Source organism: Bubalus bubalis, chromosome X (genome assembly GCF_019923935.1).
Source record: "Bubalus bubalis isolate 160015118507 breed Murrah chromosome X, NDDB_SH_1, whole genome shotgun sequence".
NCBI lineage: Eukaryota > Metazoa > Chordata > Mammalia > Artiodactyla > Bovidae > Bubalus > Bubalus bubalis.
This window is the reverse complement of record NC_059181.1, coordinates 122,556,205-122,578,493: the sequence shown is the minus strand read 5'-3', so window position 1 is coordinate 122,578,493 and position 22,289 is coordinate 122,556,205. Positions and strand designations below refer to the sequence as shown.

At 39.7% G+C, this 22,289-nt stretch overlaps 1 protein-coding gene across 8 annotated transcripts in view; it reads left to right on the top strand.

Annotated features, from left to right (window-relative positions):
- The window catches only part of LOC112582053 (dedicator of cytokinesis protein 11-like), a 61,117-nt gene that overhangs the window by 4,428 nt on the left and 34,400 nt on the right, over positions 1-22,289 (top strand). For all 8 annotated transcript variants that reach the window (XM_044936930.2, XM_045164577.1, XM_044936931.2 and 5 more), the window contains 2 exons: positions 14,014-14,570; positions 18,731-18,913. In XM_044936930.2, the coding sequence (XP_044792865.1) occupies positions 18,764-18,913 (150 nt within the window). In that variant the 5' untranslated portion in view covers positions 14,014-14,570; positions 18,731-18,763. The remainder of the gene's footprint in view (positions 1-14,013; positions 14,571-18,730; positions 18,914-22,289) is intronic.

The window sequence follows — 22,289 nt, the reverse complement described above, 5'->3', positions numbered from 1 at the left end:
TTTCACCATTCACTTTCATGCACTGGAGAAGGAAATGGCAACCCGCTCCAGTGTTCTTGCCTGGAGAATCCTAGGGACAGGGGAGCCTGGTGGGTTGCCGTCCATGGGTTCACACAGAGTCAGACACGACTGAAGTGACTTAGCAGCAAATAAGACATTTGGTTTCATGGTTTGCATTGTATTTCTTCCTCCTGTTCAGACATTTCTTATTTATGTAACATACATCTCTTGGTAGATGACAGGCACTATCCTAAGTGATTTAGAAATATTAGCTCATTTTTTATTGTGGACTGGAGGTAGAAAAGGGGACTGCAGATGGGCACCACGGATCTTTTAGAGATGATGGGAATGACTAGATTGTAATAAATGGACAACTCCGTAAATTTACTAAAAATAATTGAATGATAAATTTAAAATAGGTAAATCTTGTTGTATGTAAATTAAACCCCAATCAACTTAAAAGTACAAATGAGAACTGACCTTTAATTCTCACACTAGCTTTGCGATGTAGATGCTGTTATTTTTCCCATTAAATTTTTTTGTTACTTATGTTAGCTCCATGGGTCTTAGTTGCAGCACTCAGGATCTTTGATCTTCTCGGGATGCGGGATCTTTTCACTGTGGCATGCCAACTCTTAGTTGCAGCATGTGGGATCTAGTTGCTTGACTAGGGTTTGAACCTAGGCCCCTCCCGATGCCAGTGCAGAGTCTTAACCAATGGACCGCCAGGGAAGTCTCTATTTTTCCCATTTCAAAGTGAGAGAAGTGAAGCTCACAGGGAGCTTAATGTCACATAGCTAGTTGGTAGCAGATCAGGATTCTGATCTTGCCAATTATCATAAGAGTCCATGCTTCTAAACACTACCGCATTCTTTTATTTTTATTTTTTTTAATTTTTTTTTAATTTTATTTTATTTTTAAACTTTACATAATTGTATTAGTTTTGCCAAATATCTAAATGAATCCGCCACAGGTATACATGTGTTCCCCATCCTGAACCCTCCTCCCTCCTCCCTCCCCATACCATCCCTCTGGGTCGTCCCAGTACACCAGCCCCAAGCATCCAGTATCGTGCATGGAACCTGGACTGGCAACTCGTTTCATACATGATATTTTACGTGTTTCAATGCCATACCCCATTCTTTTAAAACAGTAGCCAGAAAGATGGAGCACCTTTCCGGGATTCTGTCTATCATCGTTACCAATAAATCTGTTACAAGTTGAATATGGTTTTTTTTTTTTTTTTTAGATCTCATTGTAATTTTTTTTTTTAATTAAAGGATAATTGCTTTACAGACGGAGAAGGCAATGGCACCCCACTCTAATACTCTTGCCTGGAAAATCCCACGGATGGAGGAGCCTGGTAGGCTGCAGTCCATGGGGTCGCTAAGTGTTGGAGACGACTGAGCGACTTCACTTTCACTTTTCACTTTCATGCATTGGAGAAGGAAATGGCAACCCACTCCAGTGTTCTTGCCTGGAGAATCCCAGGGACAGGGGAGCTTGGTGGGCTGCCGTCTATGGGGTCGCACAGAGTCGGACACGACTGAAGCGACCTAGCAGCAGCAGCGGCTTTACAGATTTTGTCATTTTCTATCAAACTTCAACATGAATCAGCCATAGGTATACATATATCCCCTCCCTTTAGAAACTCCCTCCCATCTCCCGCCACATCCCACCCCTCTAGGTTGATACAGAGCCCCTGTTTGAGTTTCCTGAGACAACAGCAAATTCCTGTTGGCTATCTACATATGGTAATGTAAGTTTCTGTGTTACTCTCATACATCTCACCCTATCCTCCCCTCCTCCCACACCCATCAGTCTATTCTCCATGTCTGTTTCTCCATGCTGCCCTGCAAATAAATTTTTCAGTATCATTTTTCTAGATTCTGTATATATGTGTCAGTATACGATATTTCTCTTCCTCTTTCTGACTTACTTCACTCTGTGTAATAGGGTCTAGGTTCATCCACCTCATCAGAGCTGACTCAAATGTGTTCCTTTTTATGGCTGAGTAATATTCCATTGTGTATATGTGCGACAACTTCTTTATCCATTCATCTGTCGATGGACATCTAGGTTGCTTCCATGTTCTAGCTATTGTAAAGAGTGCTGCAGTGGACAATGGGATACATGCATCTTTTTCAGTTTTGGTTTCCTCAGGGTATATGCCTAGGAGTGGGACTGCTGGGTCATATGGCAGTTTTATTCCTAGTTTTAAAGGAATCTCCATACCGTCAGCCATAGTGGCTGTATCAATTTACATTCCTGCCAACAGTGCAAGAGCATTCCCTTTTCTCCACATGCTCTCCAGCATTCACTGTTTGTAGACTTTTTGATGATGGCCATTCTGACCAGTATGAGGTGATACCTCATTGTAGTTTTGATTTGCATTTCTCTAATAATGAGCAATGTTGAATATCTTTTCATGTGTTTATTAGCCATCTGTATGTCTTCTTTGGAGAAATGTCTGTTTCTCTCTTTTCCCCATGTTTTGATTGGGTTGTTTATTTTTCTGGTATTGAGTTGTATGCACTACTTGTATATTTTGGAAATTAATCCTGTGTCTGTTGTTTCATTTGCTATTATTTTCTCCCATTCTGAAGGTTGTCTTTTCACTTTGCTCATAGTACTCTTTGCTGTGCAAAGGCTTTTAAGTTTAATCAGGTCCCACTTGTTTACTTTTGTTTTTATTTCCATTACTCTAGGAGGTGGGTCATAGAGGATCTGGCTGTGATTTATGTCATCGAGTGTTCTGCCTATGTTTTCGGCTAAGAGTTTTATAGTTTCTGGTCTTACATTTAGGTCTTTAATCCATTTTGAGTTTATCTTTGTGTGTGCTGTTAGGAAGTGTTCTAATTTCATTCTTTTACATGTAGCTGTTCAGTTTTCCCAGCACCATTCTTTGAAGAGGCTGTCTCTGCCATTGTATATTCTTGCCTCCTCTGTCAGAAATAAGGTACCCATAGGTGCATGGGTTTATTTCTGGGATTTCTATCTTGTTCCATAGGTCTATATTTCTGTTTTTCTACCAGTAACATACTGTCTCGATCACTGCAGCTTTGTAGTATAATTTGAAATCAGGAAAGTTGATGCCTCCAGTTCTGTTCTTCTTTGTCAGTATTGCTTTGGCTATTCAGTGTCCTTATGTGTTTCCATACGAATGGTGCAATATTTTGTTCTAGTTCTGTGAAAAGTTCCATTGGTCATTTGATAGGGATCACACTGAATCTATAGATTGCATTTGGTAGTATAGTCATTTTCACAATATTGATTCCTCCTTCCCAGGAACATGGAATATCCTTCCATCTGTTTATATCGTCTTTGATTTCTTTCAGCAGTGTCTTATAATTTTCTTTGTACAGTTCTTTTGCTTCCTTAGGTAGTTTATTCCTAGATACTTAATTCTTTCTGTTGCAATGGTGAATGGGATTGATTCCTTAATTTCTATTTATGATTTTTTGTTGTTAGTATATAGAAATGCAAGTGATTTCTGAGTATTGAATTTGTATCCTGCAACTTTGCCAAATTCACTGATTAGGTCTATTAGTTTTCTGGTAGTATCTTTTGGGTTTTCTATGTACATTATCATGTCATCTGCAAACAGTGAGAGCTTTATTTCTTCTTTTCCATCTGGATTCCTTTTATTTCTTTTTCTTCTCTAATTGCTGTAGCTAGGGCTTTCAAAACTATGTTGAATAGTGGTGAAAGTGGACCCCCTTGTCTTGTTCCTGAGCTTCGGGGGAATGTTTTCAGTTTTTCACCATTGAGAATAGTGTTTACTATACTTTTATCATATATGACCTTTACTATGTTGAGGTAGGTTCGTTCTATGCCCATTTTTTGGAAGAGTTTTAATCATAAAAGGGTGCTGAATTTTGTCAAAGGCTTTTTCTGCATCTATTGAGATTATACGGTTTCTATCTTTCCATTGGTTAATATGGCATATCACATTGATTGATTTGTCTATATTGATGAATCCTTGCATCCCTGGAATAAACCCAACTTGATCATGGTGTATGAGCTTTTTAATGTGTTATTGAATTCTGTTTGCTAAAATTTTGTTGAGGATTTTCGAATCTATGTTCATCAGTGTTATTGGCCTGTAGTTTTCTTTTTTGGTGTTGTCTTTGTCTGCTTTTGGTATCAGGGTGATGGTAGCCTCATAGAATGAGTTTGGAAGTGTTCCTTTCTCTGCAATTTTTTGAAAGAGTTTTAGAAAGATAGGCATTAGCTCTTCTCTAAATGTTTGATAGAGTTCTCCTGTGAAGCCATCAGGTCCTGGGCTTTTGTTTTTTTGGGAGATTTTTGATCACATTTTCAATTTCAGTGCTGGTAATTGGGCTGTTCATAATTTCTCTTTCTTCCTGGTTCAGTCATGGAAGATTGAACTTTTCTAAGAATCTGTCCTTTTCTTCCAGTTTATCCATTTTATTGCCATATAGTTGTTTGTAATAGTCTCTTATACTCCTTTGTATTTCTGCATTGTCTGTTGTAACCTCTCCTTCTTCATTTCTAAGATTGTTGATTTGATTCTTCTCTCTTTTTTTCTTGATGAGTCTGGCTAAGGGCTTGTCAATTTTGTTGATCTTCTCAAAGAACCAGCTTTTCATTTTATTAATCTTTATTATTGTTTCTTTTTCATTTATTTCTGCTCGGATCTTTAATTTCTTTCCTTCTACTAATTTTCAGTTTTTTTTGTTCTTTTTCCAGTTGTTTTAGGTGTAAAGTTAGGTTGTCTATTCGATGTTTTTCTTGTTTCTTTTGGTAGGATTGTATTGCTATCAATTTCCCTCTTAGAACTGCTTTTGCTGCATCCCATTTTGAGTTGCTGTGTTTTCATTGTCATTTGTTTCTGAAATGTTTTGATTTCCCTTTTGATTTCTTCAGTAACCTGTTGGTTATTTAGAAACGTGTTGTTCAATCTCCATCTGTTTGTGATTCTTACAGTTTTTTTCTTGTGAAAAAAACCTCATCTCATCTCATAGCGTGGTCAGAAAAGATGCTTGATAGAATTTCCATTTTCTTAAATTTACTGAGGTTTCATTTGTGACCCGAGATGTGGTCAAATCCTGGAGAATGTTCCATGTGCACTTGAGAAAAAGGTGTATTCTTCTGCATTTGGATGGAATGTCCTGAAGATATCAATAAGACCCATTTCATCTAATGTATCATTTAAGACTTGTGTTTTGTTATTAATTTTCTGTTTTGATGATCTGTCCATTGGTGTGAGTGGAGTGTTAGTCTCCTACTATTATTGCGTTACTGTCAAATTCTCCTTTTCTGTCTGTTAGTGCTTATCTTATGTATTGAGGTGCTCTTATGTTGGGTGCATAGATATTTACATTTGTCATGTCTTCCTGTTGGATTGATCCCTTGATCATTATGTACTGTCCTTCCTTATCTCTTGTAATATTCTTTATCTTAAGGTCTACTTTGTCTGATATGAGGATTGCTACCCCAGCTTTCTTTTGCTTTCCATTTGCATGGAATATATTTTTGCATCCTCTCACTTTCGGTCTATATGTGTCTTTAGGTCTGAAATGGGTTTCTTGTAGACAGCATATACATGAGTCTTGTTTTTGTATCCATTCAGCTAGTCTGTGTCTTCTGGTTGGAGTAATTAATCCGTTTGCACTTAAAATAATTATTGATATATTCCTAACACCATTGTCTTAATTGTTTGGGGTTTGTTTCTGTAGATCTTTTTCTTCTCTTGTATTTCCTGAGTATATAGTCCCTGTAACATTTGTTGTAGAGCTGCTTTGGTGGTACTGAATTCTCTTAAGTTTTGCTTGTTTGAAAAGTTTTTGATTTCTCCAACAATTTTGAATGAGATCCTTGCCAGGCAGAGTTATCTTGGTTGTAGATTTTTCCGTTTCAGTACTACCGGGGTCCAGCCCCAGTTGGATCCAGGGATTCCCTCAGGATGATGGCATCGGCGATAAGGAAAGTAAAGAGGAGAGAAAGAGGCTTGATCTTCCTTGGTTTACACAGAAAGCCAATAAAGTTCCTGACACAGAACTTGCTCTGTTCACAGAGGCCGTAGGAGACCTCTCGGTGGGGTGAGGACGCACTACGTCCTCTCCCCGGTGAAGACGCAGGGCGCCTTCCCGTTTGGGTCTTAGAAGCCCAGGCAAAAAAGTGAACAATGAGCCCCTGTGCTCCAAGTAGTCATCCTGAAAGAAGAACAGAGAGAGAAAAGGAGAGAAAAGGAAAAAAAGAATGACACGGGGAGACCAAGCTCTGATGAAGCCGGGTCTGCAGCTTTATTTTCAAAAGGAGCTTTTATACCCTACGTTACACATTTCCAGAAGTGAAAGATACAAAGTCACAGAGTCAGCTCAACATTACATCAGTTTCACCTTTATCAAAACCAGGACATTTTCTGCATAGCTTTTCATAAACAAGGGTCTTATGTTGTATACATCATCCTCTGGCCCTGTGGCCTGTTAACATTTTGTAACTCTTTCTTGATAAAGGTTGGTCACCCAGAAACCCTGCTTTCCCTTCATCTTTCCAGTCTGCAGTCCCCCTCAGGAAACAGAGCTACATTCTTGTGGAGCAAAGGTGCAATGGGTTACAACAAAGAAAGAACTTATTAACTCAAGGGTCTTATGTTGCTAATGCCAAGGCTACTGCTTGTTTTTCTTGCATACCAACTATACTTGCTAATGCACTCCCAGGCACACATTGGGTAAAGGACAAGGAAACTCAGTAACAAACATTGGCTCAACAATGCTGTATTATTCTAATAAAGCTTTTTTATGGCTCGAAGGTTATGCTTGGGGTGTTGTGAACAATCATGTGCTTTAGTTGCAAGCGTGTGGATAAACCTGCCAAGCAAGCTAAAATAGTAACAGGGGGGTTAAAGTAAAAATGCTCCTTTCAAGCCCAGGAGACTCATTAACTAGAGCTCTAAGTTGATTTTTTTCAGAGAAAGGTGGTCGGGGATAGCCCCCTGTAAATGTCAGAAGAGTTGGTGAAAGGCATAATATAATAAACAGTAGACAGACAGGTTTTGGTTTCGGGGTTGATGCTCGAGCAGGTCCACAGAGTCCCTTGAGTCCTGTTCCGCCTTTGCCTGCCAGGTCCTCTCCGCATGACCTTTGTCATGGGTGGGATCTCCCGTGGTGGCTCCCTGCACAGTACTTTAAATACATTGTGCCATTCCCTTCTGGCCTGCACAGTTTCTGGTGAAAGATCAGCTGTTCAACGTACGGGGTTTCCCTGTATGTTGCTTGTTGCTTCTCCCTTGCTGCTTTTAATATTCTTTCTTTGTGTTTAGTCTTTGTTAGTTTGAATCATATGTGTCTTGGCATGTTTCTCCTTGGGTTTATCCTGTATGGGACTCTTTGACCTCTTGGACTTGATTGGCCATTTCCTTTGCCATGTTGGGGAAAGTTTCAATTATAATCTCTTAAAAACTTTTCTCATACCCTTTCTTTTTCTCTTCTTCTGGGACCCCCATAATTCTAATGTTGGTGCATTTAATAATGTCCCAGAGGACTCTGAGACTATCCTCAGTTCTTTTCATTCTTTTTACTTTATTCTGCTCTTCAGCAGTTATTTCCACCACTTTATCTTCCAGCTAACTGATCCCTTCTTCTGCTTCAGATATTCTGCTCTTAATTCCTTCTAGAGTATTTTTAATTTCAGTAATTGTGTCATTCATCTCTGTATATTTCTTCTTTAATTCTTCTAGGTCTTTGTTTGTTGATTCTTTCATTTTCTCCATTCTGTTCTCAAGGTTTTTGTTCATCTTTAGTATCATTATTCTGAATTCTTTTTCAGGTAGTTTGCCTATTTCCTCTTCGTTTATTTGGACTCTCAGTGTTTCTAGTTTGTTCCTTCATCTGTGCATTATTTCTCTGCCTTTTCATTATTTTCTTTTCAACTTATGGTGTTTGAGGTCTGCTTTTCCCAGGCTTCAAGGTTGAGTTCTTTCTTCCTTTTGGTCTGCCCTCCTAAAGTTGGTCGAGTGGTTTGTGTAATCTTCATATAGGGTGAAATTTGTGCTGAGCATTTTTTTGTTTGTTTGTTTTTCCTCTCTTGGGCAAGACTGAATGAGGTTGGAATCCTGCTGCTGCTGATTTGGTTTGTAGTTTTGTTTTGTTTGTGTGGATGAAGCATCCTGCACAGTGTGTTACTAATGGTTGGGTGATGCTGGGTCTTGTATTCAAGTGCTTTCCTTTGTGGCATTTCTCACCATTTGATACTCCCTAGGGTTAGTTCTCTGGTTGTCTAGGGTCTTGGAGTCAGTGCTCCCACTCCAAAGGCTAAGGTCTTAATCTCTAGTAAGGAGTGAAGATTCCACAAGTGATTTGTTATGGCATTCAGTTCAGTTCAGTTCAGTTCAGTCGCTTAGTCGTGTCCGACTCTTTGCGACCCCATGAATCGCAGCACTCCAGGCCTCCCTGTCCATCACCAACCCCTGGAGTTCACTCAGACTCACGTCCATCGAGTTAGTGATGCCATCCAGCCATCTCATCCTCTGTCATCCCCTTCTCCTCCTGCCCCCAATCCCTCCCAGCATCAGAGTCTTTTCCAATGAGTCAACTCTTTGCATGAGGTGGCCAAAGTACAGAGTTTCAGCTTTAGCATCATTCCTTCCAAAGAAATCCCAGGGCTGATCTCCTTCAGAATGGACTGGTTGGATTTCCTTGCAGTCCAAGAGACTCTCAAGAGTCTCCTCCAACACCACAGTTCAAAATATCAATTTTTCGGCACTCAGCCTTCTTCACAGTCCAACTCTCACATCCATACTTGACCACTGGAAAAACCATAGCCTTGACTGGATGGACCTTTGTTTGCAAAGTAATGTCTCTGCTTTTGAATATGCTATCTAGGTTGGTCATAACTTTCCTTCCAAGGAGTAAGTGTCTTTTAATTTCATGGCTGCAGTCACCATCTGCAGTGATTTTGGAGCCCCCAAAAAATAAAGTCTGACACTGTTTCCACTTTTTCCCCATCTATTTGCCATGAAGTGATAGGACCAGAAGCCATGATCTTTGTTTTCTGAATGTTGAGCTTTAAGCCAACTTTTTCACTCTCCTCTTTCACTTTCATCAAGAGGCTTTTGAGTTCCTCTTCACTTTCTGCCATAAGGGTGGTGTCATCTGCATATCGGAGGTTGTTGATATTTCCCAAGGCAATCTTGATTCCAGCTTGTGCTTCTTCCAGCCCAGCGGTTCTCATGATGTACTCTGCATGGAAGTTAAATAAGCAGCTTATGGCATTAAGTTAGATTAAAACAAATGTCCAAGAATGAGCAACCAAAGATGAACCTCAGACAAATGGCAGTTACAAAATCAGGCAAATATTAATTAAAATAATGGAATATACACATATACATGTACACTGATAAGCAAAATCAAAACAGTCCAACAAAAACAAAGTACAATATATTGGCCCGTCAAACAAAGGAAATCAAAAATTTATGTAACAGTGAAGAAAAAAACTTGGAACACATGTACACCCATGGCTGATTCATGTCAATGTATGGCAAAACCACTACAATATTATAAATTAATTAGCCTCCCAGTGAAATAAATAAATTTTAAAAATAAATAAATACATAAAATAGCTTTAAAAAATTAAAAAGAAAAGAAAAACGAAAGCAAAAACTGCAGAACAAAACTAAAACAAGGTTTCAAGTGGGGAAAAACCAATGAAAACATAGCTAACACATATGTTGAGAGGGAAGGAAAGAAAAACTAGATATACAAAATTAAATAGAGGTAGATAAAGAAGATTTATATACGTTAAAGATTAACTGCAAAGGGAGAAGAACTTTAGGAAAAGCAAATAAAGGAATAATTTTAGGAAAAATAAGAATAGGTTTAAAAAATTAAAATTAAAGAGAAAAGAGAAAAGGAAAACTTCACAGGACTGCAAAAGCCCAACATAGAAGCAAAGGTGTTATATAACAACAAAAGGTGTTATTGAAAAAAAAAAAAAAAACACAAAAGTTTAATTAAATTTCACAGTGCCAATAAAATCCAAAACTGCAACAGAGGGGGGCGGGGCGGGGGGGGGTGTGGAGGAATAAAAAAGGAAAAGAAAAGAAAAAAATCTAAAAGAAACTCCAGAACAAGTCAAAACATAAGATTAATAAATGTTTCTCTTGAGCCACTGCTGTCAGAGTCCTTTTCCTTGCTGGGAGTCACAGTCCACCTCACCTCCCTAGGGTGCCCCCCAACACCGTGCTGGTTTCTGCACCTGCTGGGGAGGTAGCTCAGATTCTAATCTGGTCCTACTCCTGTGTGTTCTTGCCTCCAATGTACACAGCTATCAGAACTAGTGCATTTTTGTGTGTGTGTGGGAGCTCTCATTGTCCTTTTATATATTCTGTGGACAGAGTTTGCCTAGTAAATCGTGTGGATTTAGTCTTCAGCTTGTATAGCTGGTGGGAAGGTTTTGGTTCGGCCCTGGTTTCTATTGTGGTTTTATTTCCACCTGTGCATGTGGGTCGTCCACTGGGGTTTGCTCCTGAGGCATGCTCCTGAGGCTGCCTTGGAGGATTTGGGTTCTGCCCCAGTGAGGACCAGTTGTGGAGGTAGTGCAGCTGCTTGGGTTGCAGGAGTTCTGGCAGCACCAGGTATTCAAGGGAGTTGGTGGCTAGGGCAGCAGGAAATATAGTGCTATAGAAGGATATGGCAACCAGTATTGGCCAATACACTCAAATATTCTTCTCTGGAGAACCCCCCAACAGAGAAGCCTGGCAGGCCACAGCCCACAGGGTTGCAAAGAGCTGGAAACAACTTAAGTGATCCCACATGCATAGACTGAAGACTTTTTTTTTTTTTTTTTTTTTTTGCTTGTGGTAGCTCTGCCCCAGTGAGGGTTGAGTGTGAAGAATATGTAGCTACTCGGGTTGCGGGGACCCTGGTGGCACCAAGGGTGCAAGGACATGGACTGTCTCAGCCGCAGAATTTATGGCCCTATCAGAGTCTTTTTTTCAAGCCTCTGGTACCTGGTGATCAGAAGACCTCTTTGGCTACTCTTTCTCCATAGCTCTGCCCATTCAGGCACTTAGAGGGCCTGCTTGCCTGGGGTCCTTCTCTGTTGTTCCACACATCAGGCACATAGAGGGCCTCCCTGGCTGGGGTCTTATTGTATAGATTGGTGTGTCAGGCACTTAAACGGGCACCCTGGATGGGGTCCTACTCTGTAGTTCTGTGCATCAGCCACCTTATGGGCCAGCCTCTCTATTGTTCAGCAGCCGATCCAGGCCTGTAGGGAGAGAGGCTATGTGATGGCTTCATCCCCTATGCATGACTCAGCACTATCACCTTGCTTCCATGGCTCCCTGGCTTTCCTCCACAGGCATTTCCCACCACAGTCTCCTCGCTCACACCCCCTTGGTCCATCTCTCTGCAGTCAACAGCAGCCCTCACCCTGGGAATGCTTCACAATCCCTACGCTCCAGCTCCCAGCTGCTTAGCCTTCTAGGGGACTGCGTCCCTGTCCGGGGTATATATGGCTGCAGCAAGGACTGTCTGATTCTCATTCCATTTAGGCTGCCATAGACCAGCTGTTTCACCCTCAGCCTTAAATGTTTCTCCTCTGACTCAGACAATTGCCCCAATGTGGGGATCACACCCCTGCTTCAGTTCCCCCCAACTGCCAAGGGCATGTCCAGTCTTAGTAACACTCCTGTTTCTCCCCCTAGTTCCTTCATCCTACTGAGTTTTTGCGTGGTTCTATATATTCTTTTCTGCTGGTCAGGTACTCCTGTTGACTCTCAGCTGGAGTTCTGCATGCACTTCTGTGTCTGAAGGTGTATTCCTGATGTATCCATGGAGGGAGATGTACTCCTCGTCCACCTACTCTTCTGCCATCTTGTTCTCCATTCGAACTATCATTTCTTAAAATGTAATGGCTATTTGACTGATATGATGATGATGATGATGATGATGATGACAGTGAGCTTGAGATTCTTCATACACATGGCAAGGGGAAGATGTCTTTGGTTGTTTTGAAGCTGACCAGATCAAGTTCAGAGGATGCCCTGATGCTCATTGCCCTTGTAGGAGTCCATATGGGATGAAGAAGCACTGTGGGAAGAGTCTATTGGTAGCCAGCACGTTTTGGGTCTGCTTGATAATCGAGTCCAAGCTCACTCTACTTGCCACAAGACAGGTCAATAAATCTGAAAAATGATGTGTTGAGGCAAGGAAAGTACTTTAATTGGGAAGTCAGCAGACAAAGAAGATGGCAGGATAGGGCCTCAAAATAACCATCTTCTATTTTGGTGTTTGTTTTTACTTATGGCCAAGTTGTAATCTGCTAATTTGTTTCTCAACATGTAGGAGAGCAAGGTTGGAGACATTAACAATGCATTTTTTTTCTGAACAGAAAGGGTCACAAAACAATGGATATTTCTCTACAAATCCTAGCTTCTTTTATAGCTCTATTTTAGTAAGTTTACAAAGCTGTGCAATCATTACAATCCAGTCATTCCATCATCTCCAAAAGATCTTTGGTGCCCATCTGCAGTCCCCCTTTCCTCCTCCAGTCCCACAATAAAAAAAGTGAGTTAATATTTGTAAAGCACTTAGGATAGTACCTGTCATCTACCAAGAGAGGTATGTTAAATAAAGAAGGAGTATCTGAATAGGAGGAAGGAATACAGTGCAAACTTTGAAATCAAATGTCTTATTTCCTGGCATAATAAAAAATGAATTTGGGTTGCACATTAATCCGAACAAATGTAATACTTCATAAAGAGATTCTGCAGCCTATTTCTGACTAGTATCTAGGGAACCTTCAAGCAGTTTGTGTAGTCTTTCAATTGTGATACTTGTTATTTTCTCTACTCATAGAGGGTTTAATTTGTCACCAGTGGCTAAACATGTACTAAACATACATTTAAAAGCAAATTAGATAATAGACTTTTTAAAACAGAATTAATGATTTCCTTCATTCTTACATTACTTTGTTTCTGTCAGAGAAATGCAAAAAGTAGTTATCTTGTATCCATTTTTAATTTACTGATTTCTTAATTGAGAAGCAATATGGTTATGTCAATAGAAAATATACTTCCCATACTAGTTCTGTATTGGCTGTGTTATAATGAAAAAAGCATTTTTTTCTTCTATGTAAAATTATGCGGTTAAGAATGGATGTAATTTATATAGTATTTTGTGATTTCCAAGTTGAAAGATGGCACAAATGATTTTAGATTATGTTAAGCGTCTTAAAGCTCAACATTCAGAAAACTAAGATCATGGCATCTGGTCCCATCACTTCATGGGAAATAGATGGTGAAACAGTGTCAGACTTTATTTTTGGGGGCTCCAAAATCACTGCAGATGGTGACTACAGCCATGAAATTAAAAGATGCTTACTCCTTGGAAGGAAAGTTATGACCAACCTGGAGAACATACTGAAACGCAGAGACATTACTTTGCCAACAAAGGTCCGTCTAGTCAAGGCTATGGTTTTTCCAGTGGTCATGTATGGATGTGAGAGTTGGACTGTGAAGAAAGCTGAGCACCAAAGAATTGATGCTGTTGAACTGTGGCTTTGGAGAAGACTCTTGAGAGTCCCTTCGACTGCAAGGAGATCCAACCAGTCCATTTTGAAGGAGATCAGCCCTGGGATGTCTTTGGAAGGAATGATGCTAAAGCTGAAACTCCAGTACTTTGACCACCTCATGTGAAGAGTTGACTAATTGGAAAAGATTCTGACGCTGGGAGGGATTGGCGGCAGGAGAACAAGGGGATGACAGAGGATGAGATGGCTGGATGGCATCACTGACTCGATGGATGTGAGTCTGAGTGAACTCTGGGAGTTGGTGATGGACAGGGAGGCCTGGCGTGCTGTGATTCATGGGGTCGCAAAGAGTCGGACATGAGTGAGTGACAGAACTGAACTGAACTGAAGCGTCTTATTGTTATTTTTCAAGCAGTGGTATGATGAACAGTTATTGGTAAAGCCTGTTCTCTCATTTTCGGGAGAGCAGCATAAACTATGTCTGCAAAAAAACATTTTTTTAATGTTTTGTAGAGTCAACTTTTAAATAATGGGGGCCACAACCCATTAATGAAAAAACTATTTGATATTCATCTTGCTTTTCTTAAAAATGGGCAGTCTAAAGTGTCGCTGAAACATACCTTTGCCTCACTGTGAGCATTCAGTAATTAGGTAGGGAAGAAATCTTTGTGGCTTCAAGTGGCCTTGCTTCATGGTAAGAAAGATCGGGGGAGTAGGGTCTCCAAACCTCAGATGGTGAAACCAGTAAATCCTGCCTTTGTAAACATTAATACAGAACAGCAAACTAAAGAAAGAGGACCTGACTACTGATTCCCTAAAATCAGCACGTGCTTTTAATTTCATCATGTAATATACCTTTTTTGTTGTTGTTGTTGTTCAGTAGGCTGCTTTGGGGAGTATCATTTAAATATTACCAATTGCCACTCTTTCTTCTCTTTGGCTTCTTTTTAAAGTACTTAAAGTATTATCATGCTGAAGATATGTAAGCTGTGAGTGTGGCCATGTATAAGCACTTTGAAAGCAGAGACCACTTATAAAGTCCCCGGGCCTTGTATGATCTCTTGCAAGTGGTAGGTACTCAATACATGTTCAGATGAATGAACCCTTCCTTTCAGGGCTAATTGTATCTGGGGACTCCAAATTTTCAGGCCATTTACCTCATGTAAACTAAAACTTCAGACTAGGCTTTTAGGAATAAATATGACTCAAACAGATAGCAAGGATTTATTTCTGCTCTATTTTTGATAGATTTTTAAAAAGAATTAAAAGCATCAGAAACCAAAATGAAGCTAAAGTTATGGAAAGGCACAGTCTAGGCCTCCACCCTGGTATGTATAACTCCAGCAAGAGAAATTCAGTTAACTGATTTGTGGAATAGGCTAGCTGAGCAACTTTTTTGTCATTACTTGTATGGCAACTTATTGTCGTAAATGGACAGAGAAAGTAGTTGATTTTGAAGGTTTATTTTTATTTTTTATTATATTTTATTTTATTTTAATTTTAAACCTGAAACACTGTATTAGTTTTGCCAAACATCAAAACAAATCCTCCACAGGTATACATGTGTTCCCCATCCTGAACCCTCCTCCCTCCTCTCTCCCCACACCATCCCTCTGGGTCGTCCCAGTGCACCAGCCCCAAGCATCCAGTATCATGCATTGAACCTGGACTGATAACTCGTTTCATACATGATATTACACATGTTTCAATGACATTCTCCCAAATCTTCCCACCCTCTCCCTCTCCAACAGAGTCCATAAGACTGTTCTATACATCAGTGTCTCTTTTGCTGTCTCGTACACAGGGTTATTGTTATCATCTTTCTAAATTCCATATATATGCGTTAGTCTACTGTATTGGTGTTTTTCTTTCTGGCTTACTTCACTCTGGTATAATAGGCTCCAGTTTCATCCACCTCATTAGAACTGATTCAACTGTGTTCTTTTTTATGGCTGAGTAGTACTCCATTGTGTATATGTACCACTGCTTTCTTATCCATTCATCTGCTGATGGACATCTAGGTTGCTTCCATGTCCTGGCTATTATAAACAGTGCTGCGATGAACATTGGGATACACGTGTCTCTTTCCCTTCTGGTTTCCTCAGCGTGTATGCCCAGCAGTGGGATTGCTGGATCATAAGGCAGTTCTATTTTCAGTTTTTTAAGGAATCTATTTTTAAATTGCCATTCTTTAATGCAATTTTGTGAATAAAGAAGTAAATGAAAAACTGAGTTCAGTTTTGACAAGAAACTAAGAGAAAGTGATTCAGAAATAACTCATTTAACAAACAGTGACTGGATGTGTAATTCCTGGTGTTAGACTTTGTGTCAAGGATACAGTGTGAAGACTTATTGTCCAGTAGAGGAAAGCACACATTGATGAGCATCAGAAATACCATTAGGATAAAGGAAGCCTACAGAGAACTGAGGGTAAATGGAAGGACAGGAAATACTAATTGAGCAACATTTCTCTGCAGCACTCAAGTTAGGATTTAGTTTGGACTCAGCAACTGAGATAGACTTGAAGAGGTCAATGGGGACCAGATGATTGTGTCCTCATGTCTAGGAGTTGGATTTCATGTTTTAGGTGTCACGGAGCATGAAAATGACATAATTAGATTTTTATTAAGAAAATTGTTGCAGGGAGGAGAAAATCTCCTTAAATGCAGTACAGAAGCATAATCTCTGCTCTCATGAAGCTTTCAGTGGTGAGAGGGAGATAGAAAGTAAGTAAGTAAATAAAATAGAAATTGGAACAAGTTCTTGGAAGGAAACAAGGTGCTGAGATAGAAGATAATGATTTGTGGGAGCTACTTTTGATGGGTTTGTCACTTATTTGTATATTTTAACTTTCTAACTTAAGACTTTATGTTTTGAAACCAGTTTTAAATTCACAGCAAAATCCAATGGGAACTACAGTAATTTCCTATATATTCCCACTCCCACATAGATACATACAGTCTCCCCCATTATCAACATCTGCCAGCAGAGTGCTGCATTCATTACAACTGATGAACTTACACTGATACATAATAATCTTGCACGTGGGCTTTCCTGGTGGCTCCGTGGTAAAAACAACTCGCCTGCCAATGCAGGAGATGCAGGTTCGATCCCTGGGCTTGGAAGATCCCCTGGAGAAGGCAATGGCTACCGACTCCAGTATTCTTGCCTGGGAAAGCCCATGGACAAAGAAGCCTGGCAGGCTAAAGCCCATGTGGTCGCAAAAGAATCAGACACGACTTAGCAGCTAAACAACAAGGTGCACAGTTTGCATTAAGGCTCATTCTTGGGGCACATCCCATGGGTTTGGACAAGTGGCATGTACCCTGCTTAGTATCAAACAAAGTATTTTAACTGCCCTAAAAATCTCCATCAACTCTCCACTCCCCTCCCCACCACCCCCTGGAAATCTACAGTCTTTTTACTGCCTCCCCAGTCTTGCTTTTCCAGAATGTCATATAGTTGGAATCTGGGTTTGTCACTTCTAAAATGAGACCTGAAATATGAAAAGGGGCCAGCCTTTTGAAAAGCTCAAGGAAAAACATTTTAGGGAGAAGGGATAGAGCTTGAAATTCTAGGGACTGAAAGTTCAATTTAGTTGGAAAGGAGTGAGTTAGGGAGCTCATCAGCATACCAGTGGCAGTTGGAGCCACGGGAGTGGTTTAAGTTCCTCTGGAAGAGCAAGAACAACAACAAAAAGTTAAGAGCAGTATGTTGGAGAAAAGCAACATAGAAGGGGTTGGAAGAGGAGTCTGTGGAGGAGATGAAAGGGAGCAGTCACAGAAATAGGAAGACAGGCAAGAAAGAAGCCAAAGGAGAAGAGAGTATCAGGATTATTATGCAATACAGAGTGGCTTATTAAGATAAGGTGGAAAGGGAGTCCATTGGAATTGGCATTACAAGGTCATTGATAATTTTGGTCATTGCCCACTCAGAGAAGTGACAGATAGAAGACTTCCTATAGCAGATTAACTACTCTACTGCTGTGCCTTCCCTTCCTGTATTTTCATACAAGAGTATCTTGCCCAACAAGATTTATTTAATCTGCTGAAACCATTAATGAGATTTTTTTCAATGGCAGCTACAATACATTTATTAAATGTTCATTAATAGATGGGAGAAGGCAATGGCACCCCACTCCAGTACTTTTGCCTAGAAAATCCCATGGATGGAGGAGCCTGGTAGGCTGCAGTCCATGGCGTCGCTAGCGTCAGACACGACGGAGCGACTTCCCTTTCACTTTCATGCATTGGAGAAGGAAATGGCAAAGTGTTCTTGCCTGGAGAATCCCAGGGATGGGAAGCCTGGTGGGCTGCCGTCTATGGGGTCTCACAGAGTCGGACAGGACTGAAGCGACTTAGCAGGAGCAGCAGCATTAATAGATGAAGACACATAAACAGTAAGAAGCATTGTACTTAGTGTTAAGGTGATAAAAAGAAGATAGATTCCTATAATATGGCTTAAATTCAATATTTCTAAGAAATAATATTGAAATTAGGCCATAGCCTTACATTGATTCCTATAATATGGGTTTAAATCCAATATTCCTGAGAATGATTTTGAAAGAATCTAGCTTCACAGTCCCTGAAAAAATCCATTGTGTACCCTGGAACAGCTTAGTACTCAGTTGCTGAGACATGTAAGCATGGAAGTTTGCAATAAGCCTATGTTCTATGTACAGCTTATATTCCACAAAGCAGACTCAATACATTCCAAAAGTAGCAGTCCCTTGCCTGTTTTGAGGATTAGATAGTCACTTGTGTAATTTTTCTATGCCAACCTGTATTTTACTCAGCACTGTTTATGACTAGAGGATGCACGTGTTTATGTTTGTGTGTCTACACTTCATCTATGCTCCATTTTGTTAAAAGATCAACTTTATTTGCTGAATAGATATAATTTTCGCAGCATTTGAAAGTTTATAATATAAGGAACTGTTTAAATATAAAGCAAAAGAGTAAGTAATGCAGATTGGCCTTCCCATTATTATGGCCCAAATTGAGACCATCCTCATGAAATGAGTCATCATTTCAGTCATTCATTAATATATGCTGGTCTTTATGTTTTTATCTAGCTGGGTTCTCCAGAGGGGTGCCCTAATCTTATGTTGATTTTGTATCCTCAAGGCACCTAGCTTAGTTTTAGGGAGAATACTGTAGGCACTTGATAGCTGATTGATTTCTGTTTTATGGTTTTTCAGATAATTATTTATGTTTTTCCTATTGTTTAGTTTCCCTCAGCCTTTTTCAAAGGAAGGGTAAACATGTGTGCTGCATTTTGCTATGAGGTTTTAAAGTGCTGCATGTCAAAGATTAGCTCAACCAGGAATGAAGCCTGTGTGCTTTTGTATCTTCTGATGAGGAACAACTTTGAGTACACCAAAAGGAAAACCTTTTCAAGGACACATCTGCAGGTCAGTGAAAACCGAAGCTTCTCTTTCTTCTGTTCAATCTTTAGCCTCTCTACATTAAGATCTAGAGCTCCCCAGTCTAATACAAAGCTATTAGCCACAGGAGGCCATCTAGTACTTGAAATGTGCCTAGTCTCAATTCAGGACATATTGAATTTGGAACATTTAGTGCAAAGAAATAAAGTATCTCAATTGCTTTATATTGACTATATGTTGAAATGATATTTTGGATATATTGGTTTAAGTAAAATAAATCAAAATTCCCTTGTGTTGTTTTACTTTTTAATGTGGCTGCTAGACAATTCAATATTACACATGTGACTCATATCCTATTTCTACTGGACAACACAGCTTGAGAACAGAGATATTAAGAGCATAGTTTTCAGATCCCACAAGTATCACATACTGTGTGACCTTAGCAAGGACTTCTTTAGTCTCTCAGTACCTCAGATGCTTCATAAGTAAAACAGTGGTAAATATCCATACCTACCTCATATGGTTATGGTGAGTATTAAAGAGATGATTAAGTAACAAATGAAGTTACTTGTGTTTTATCATGTTCTGGCATGCACAGTTTGTTAAGAAATGAGTGAAGTCTCAAAGTTTAGTGGAAAACATGGACTTTGGAAACATAGCTACCTGGATTTAAATCATAGCTTAGCTACTTACTTAATATGTGACTCTAAGGAAGTTACTCCGGAGAAGGCAATGGCACCCCACTGCAGTACTCTTGCCTGGAAAATCCCATGGATGGAGGAGCCCGGTGGGCTGCAGTCCATGGGGACTCTAAGAGTCAGACATGACTGAGTGGCTTTACTTTCACTTTTCATTTTCTTTCTTTTTTTTTTTTTTAATTTTATTTTATTTTTAAACTTTACAATATTGTATTAGTTTTGCCAAATTTCGAAATGAATCCACCACAGGTATACTTTCACGCATTGGAGAAGGAAATGGTAACCCACTCTTGTGTTCTTGCCTGGAGAGTCCCAGGGACGGGGGAGCCTGGTGGGCTGCCGTCTATGGAGTTGCACAGAGTCGGACACGACTGAAGCGACTTAGCAGCAGCAGCGGTGGCAGGGAAGTTACTCAGTTTGTCTTAACTATTTGCCTCATCTGTAAAATGAGGCCAAGTATGTTTTAGCTTGTGGGGTTTATAATGAGGGTTAAAAATAAAGTGTGTGTAGTGCCAGGCACAAAATGCCTAGCTCATAATAGACACTTAGTATATGGCAGTTGTTATTCAACATCTCCATAATTTTTTGCTTATGTGATGAAACAGGTGTGAACTGAAACACTGTTGGGAGTTCTTGGCTCAGTTGCCCTCTTTGTAATATGGGAAATGCTTGGTCATATTTCTATCTGTCCTGCCACGGTCAGTCCCATTGCATTTGTTTGTTGGAGACTGGGTTATAAATAAAGAAACGGCCATAAGTAGCTTTTTAGAAACGTCATGAGAGATGTGAAACTCTGATAGAAGTATATGCTTTCTGTAAAATGTTGTATCTAGTTATTTTTGGATACTAGGTCTAGCATTATATGTTAGGGTGTCTAATACTTGCTTTCATAGAGATGTCACTTGAATACCACCTTCTTCCAAAGCATTTCTGCAAATAGTGTGCTGATATTTTTGAATTTCCCTATTAGGGTCCATTCTTCTGTGTTAAAGCATCAATTTGTCTCAAGTCCTATATTCAAATAGAAATGAATTAATAAATTGCAGGCTCTGGTTCTAAGTGCTAAATAAACTGATTAACTTGTAGTATTATGATTATGATCTTTTAAATCCTCACAACGCTCTATAATATAGGTATTGTTATTATCCCTATATTGCCTTTAAGGAAAGTGAGGCACAGGGGGTTAATTCATTTTCTCAAAGGCATTCAGTGCGTAATTGATAAAGTCAAAGTGTGAATCTAGGTCAGTTGGACTCAAGAGCCTACACCCAACTCCTACAGCATCTTGCTTATCAGGACCAGGGGTAAAGCTTCTGGCCACTAACACCTTAGCCTGAATCATATAAGCATTCATTAAAGGGAGGCTGAGAGATTTAAAAGCACCATGTATACATGCTCAGTTGCTTCAGTTGTGTCTGACTCTTTGCGACCCTATGGACTATAGATCACCAGGCTCCTCTCTTCATGGGATTCTCCAGCCAAAAATACTGGAGTGGCTTGCCATGCCTTCTTCCAGGGCATCTTCTTGACCCTGGGATCAAACCGACATCTCCTGCACTGCAGGCAGATTCTTTACAGCTGAGCCATCATTGAGGCCTAGAAGCACCATTACATGGCATTATACTGTTATCATTATGTAATGTATAGGCTATAACATGTACTACTGTCTATAAACTATTTAGATAGGCCCTAGTCAGAAACAAAGGAGAGAGCTGAGGCACTGGAGTTGGAAGTCCAGCACACTGAGATAGACTAGTGAAAAGAAATAAGAAATCATCAAAGAAATGTCATTTATTCCCAACTTTGCCAAAACTACTAACTAGCAAACATACTGAAGGTAGATACCTGTATCTACCATTGTATCAGTTCACTAATTATGAAAACGGTTCCAGGTCTAGCTGTGCTGAAGTTGGAAGATTTTTCACATCAAACCAAGAGAACTCTGAATAAAATTTGAAACTAGGAACCTCCATTGATCTATAATTCTGGTTTTGTGCCAATACCATACTGTCTTGATTACTGTAGCTTTGTAGTATAGTCAGAAGTCAGCAAGGTTGATTCCTCTAGCTCCATTTTTCTTTCTCAAGGTTGCTTTGGCTATTTGGGGGTCTTTTGTGTTTCCGTACATATTGTAAAATTTTTTGTTCTAGTTCTGTGAAAAATGCCATTGGTAATTTGATAGGGATTGCATTGCATCTGTAGATTGCTTTGGGTAGTATGGGTATGGTCATTTTCACAACATTGATTTTTTTTCCAATCCACGAACATGGAGTATCTCTCCATCTATTTGTGTTGTGTTTGATTTCTTTCATCAGTGTCTTATAGTTTTTTGCCTTTGAGTCTTTTGTCCCTTTAGGTAGGTTTATTCCTAGGTTTTTACTCTTGTTGTTGAAGTAGTGAAGGAGTTGTTCCTTAATTTCTCTCTGATTTTTCATTGTTGGTGTACAGGAATGCAAGGGATTTCTCTGTATTAAGTTTGTTTGTATCTTGTAGCTTTACTGAAGTTGATATTTCTTTTTTATGATATGACTTTGTCTTTAGCTAAAAATTTTTTTGTTGTTTATTTTTACCTGTGCTGGATTCTTCATTGCTGTGTAGCCTTTTCTCTATTTGCAATGAGTAGGGGCTGTTCTTCATTGCTGTGTGCCAGCTTCTCATTGCAGTGGCTTCTCGTGTTGCAGAGCATGGACTCTAGGACACGCAGG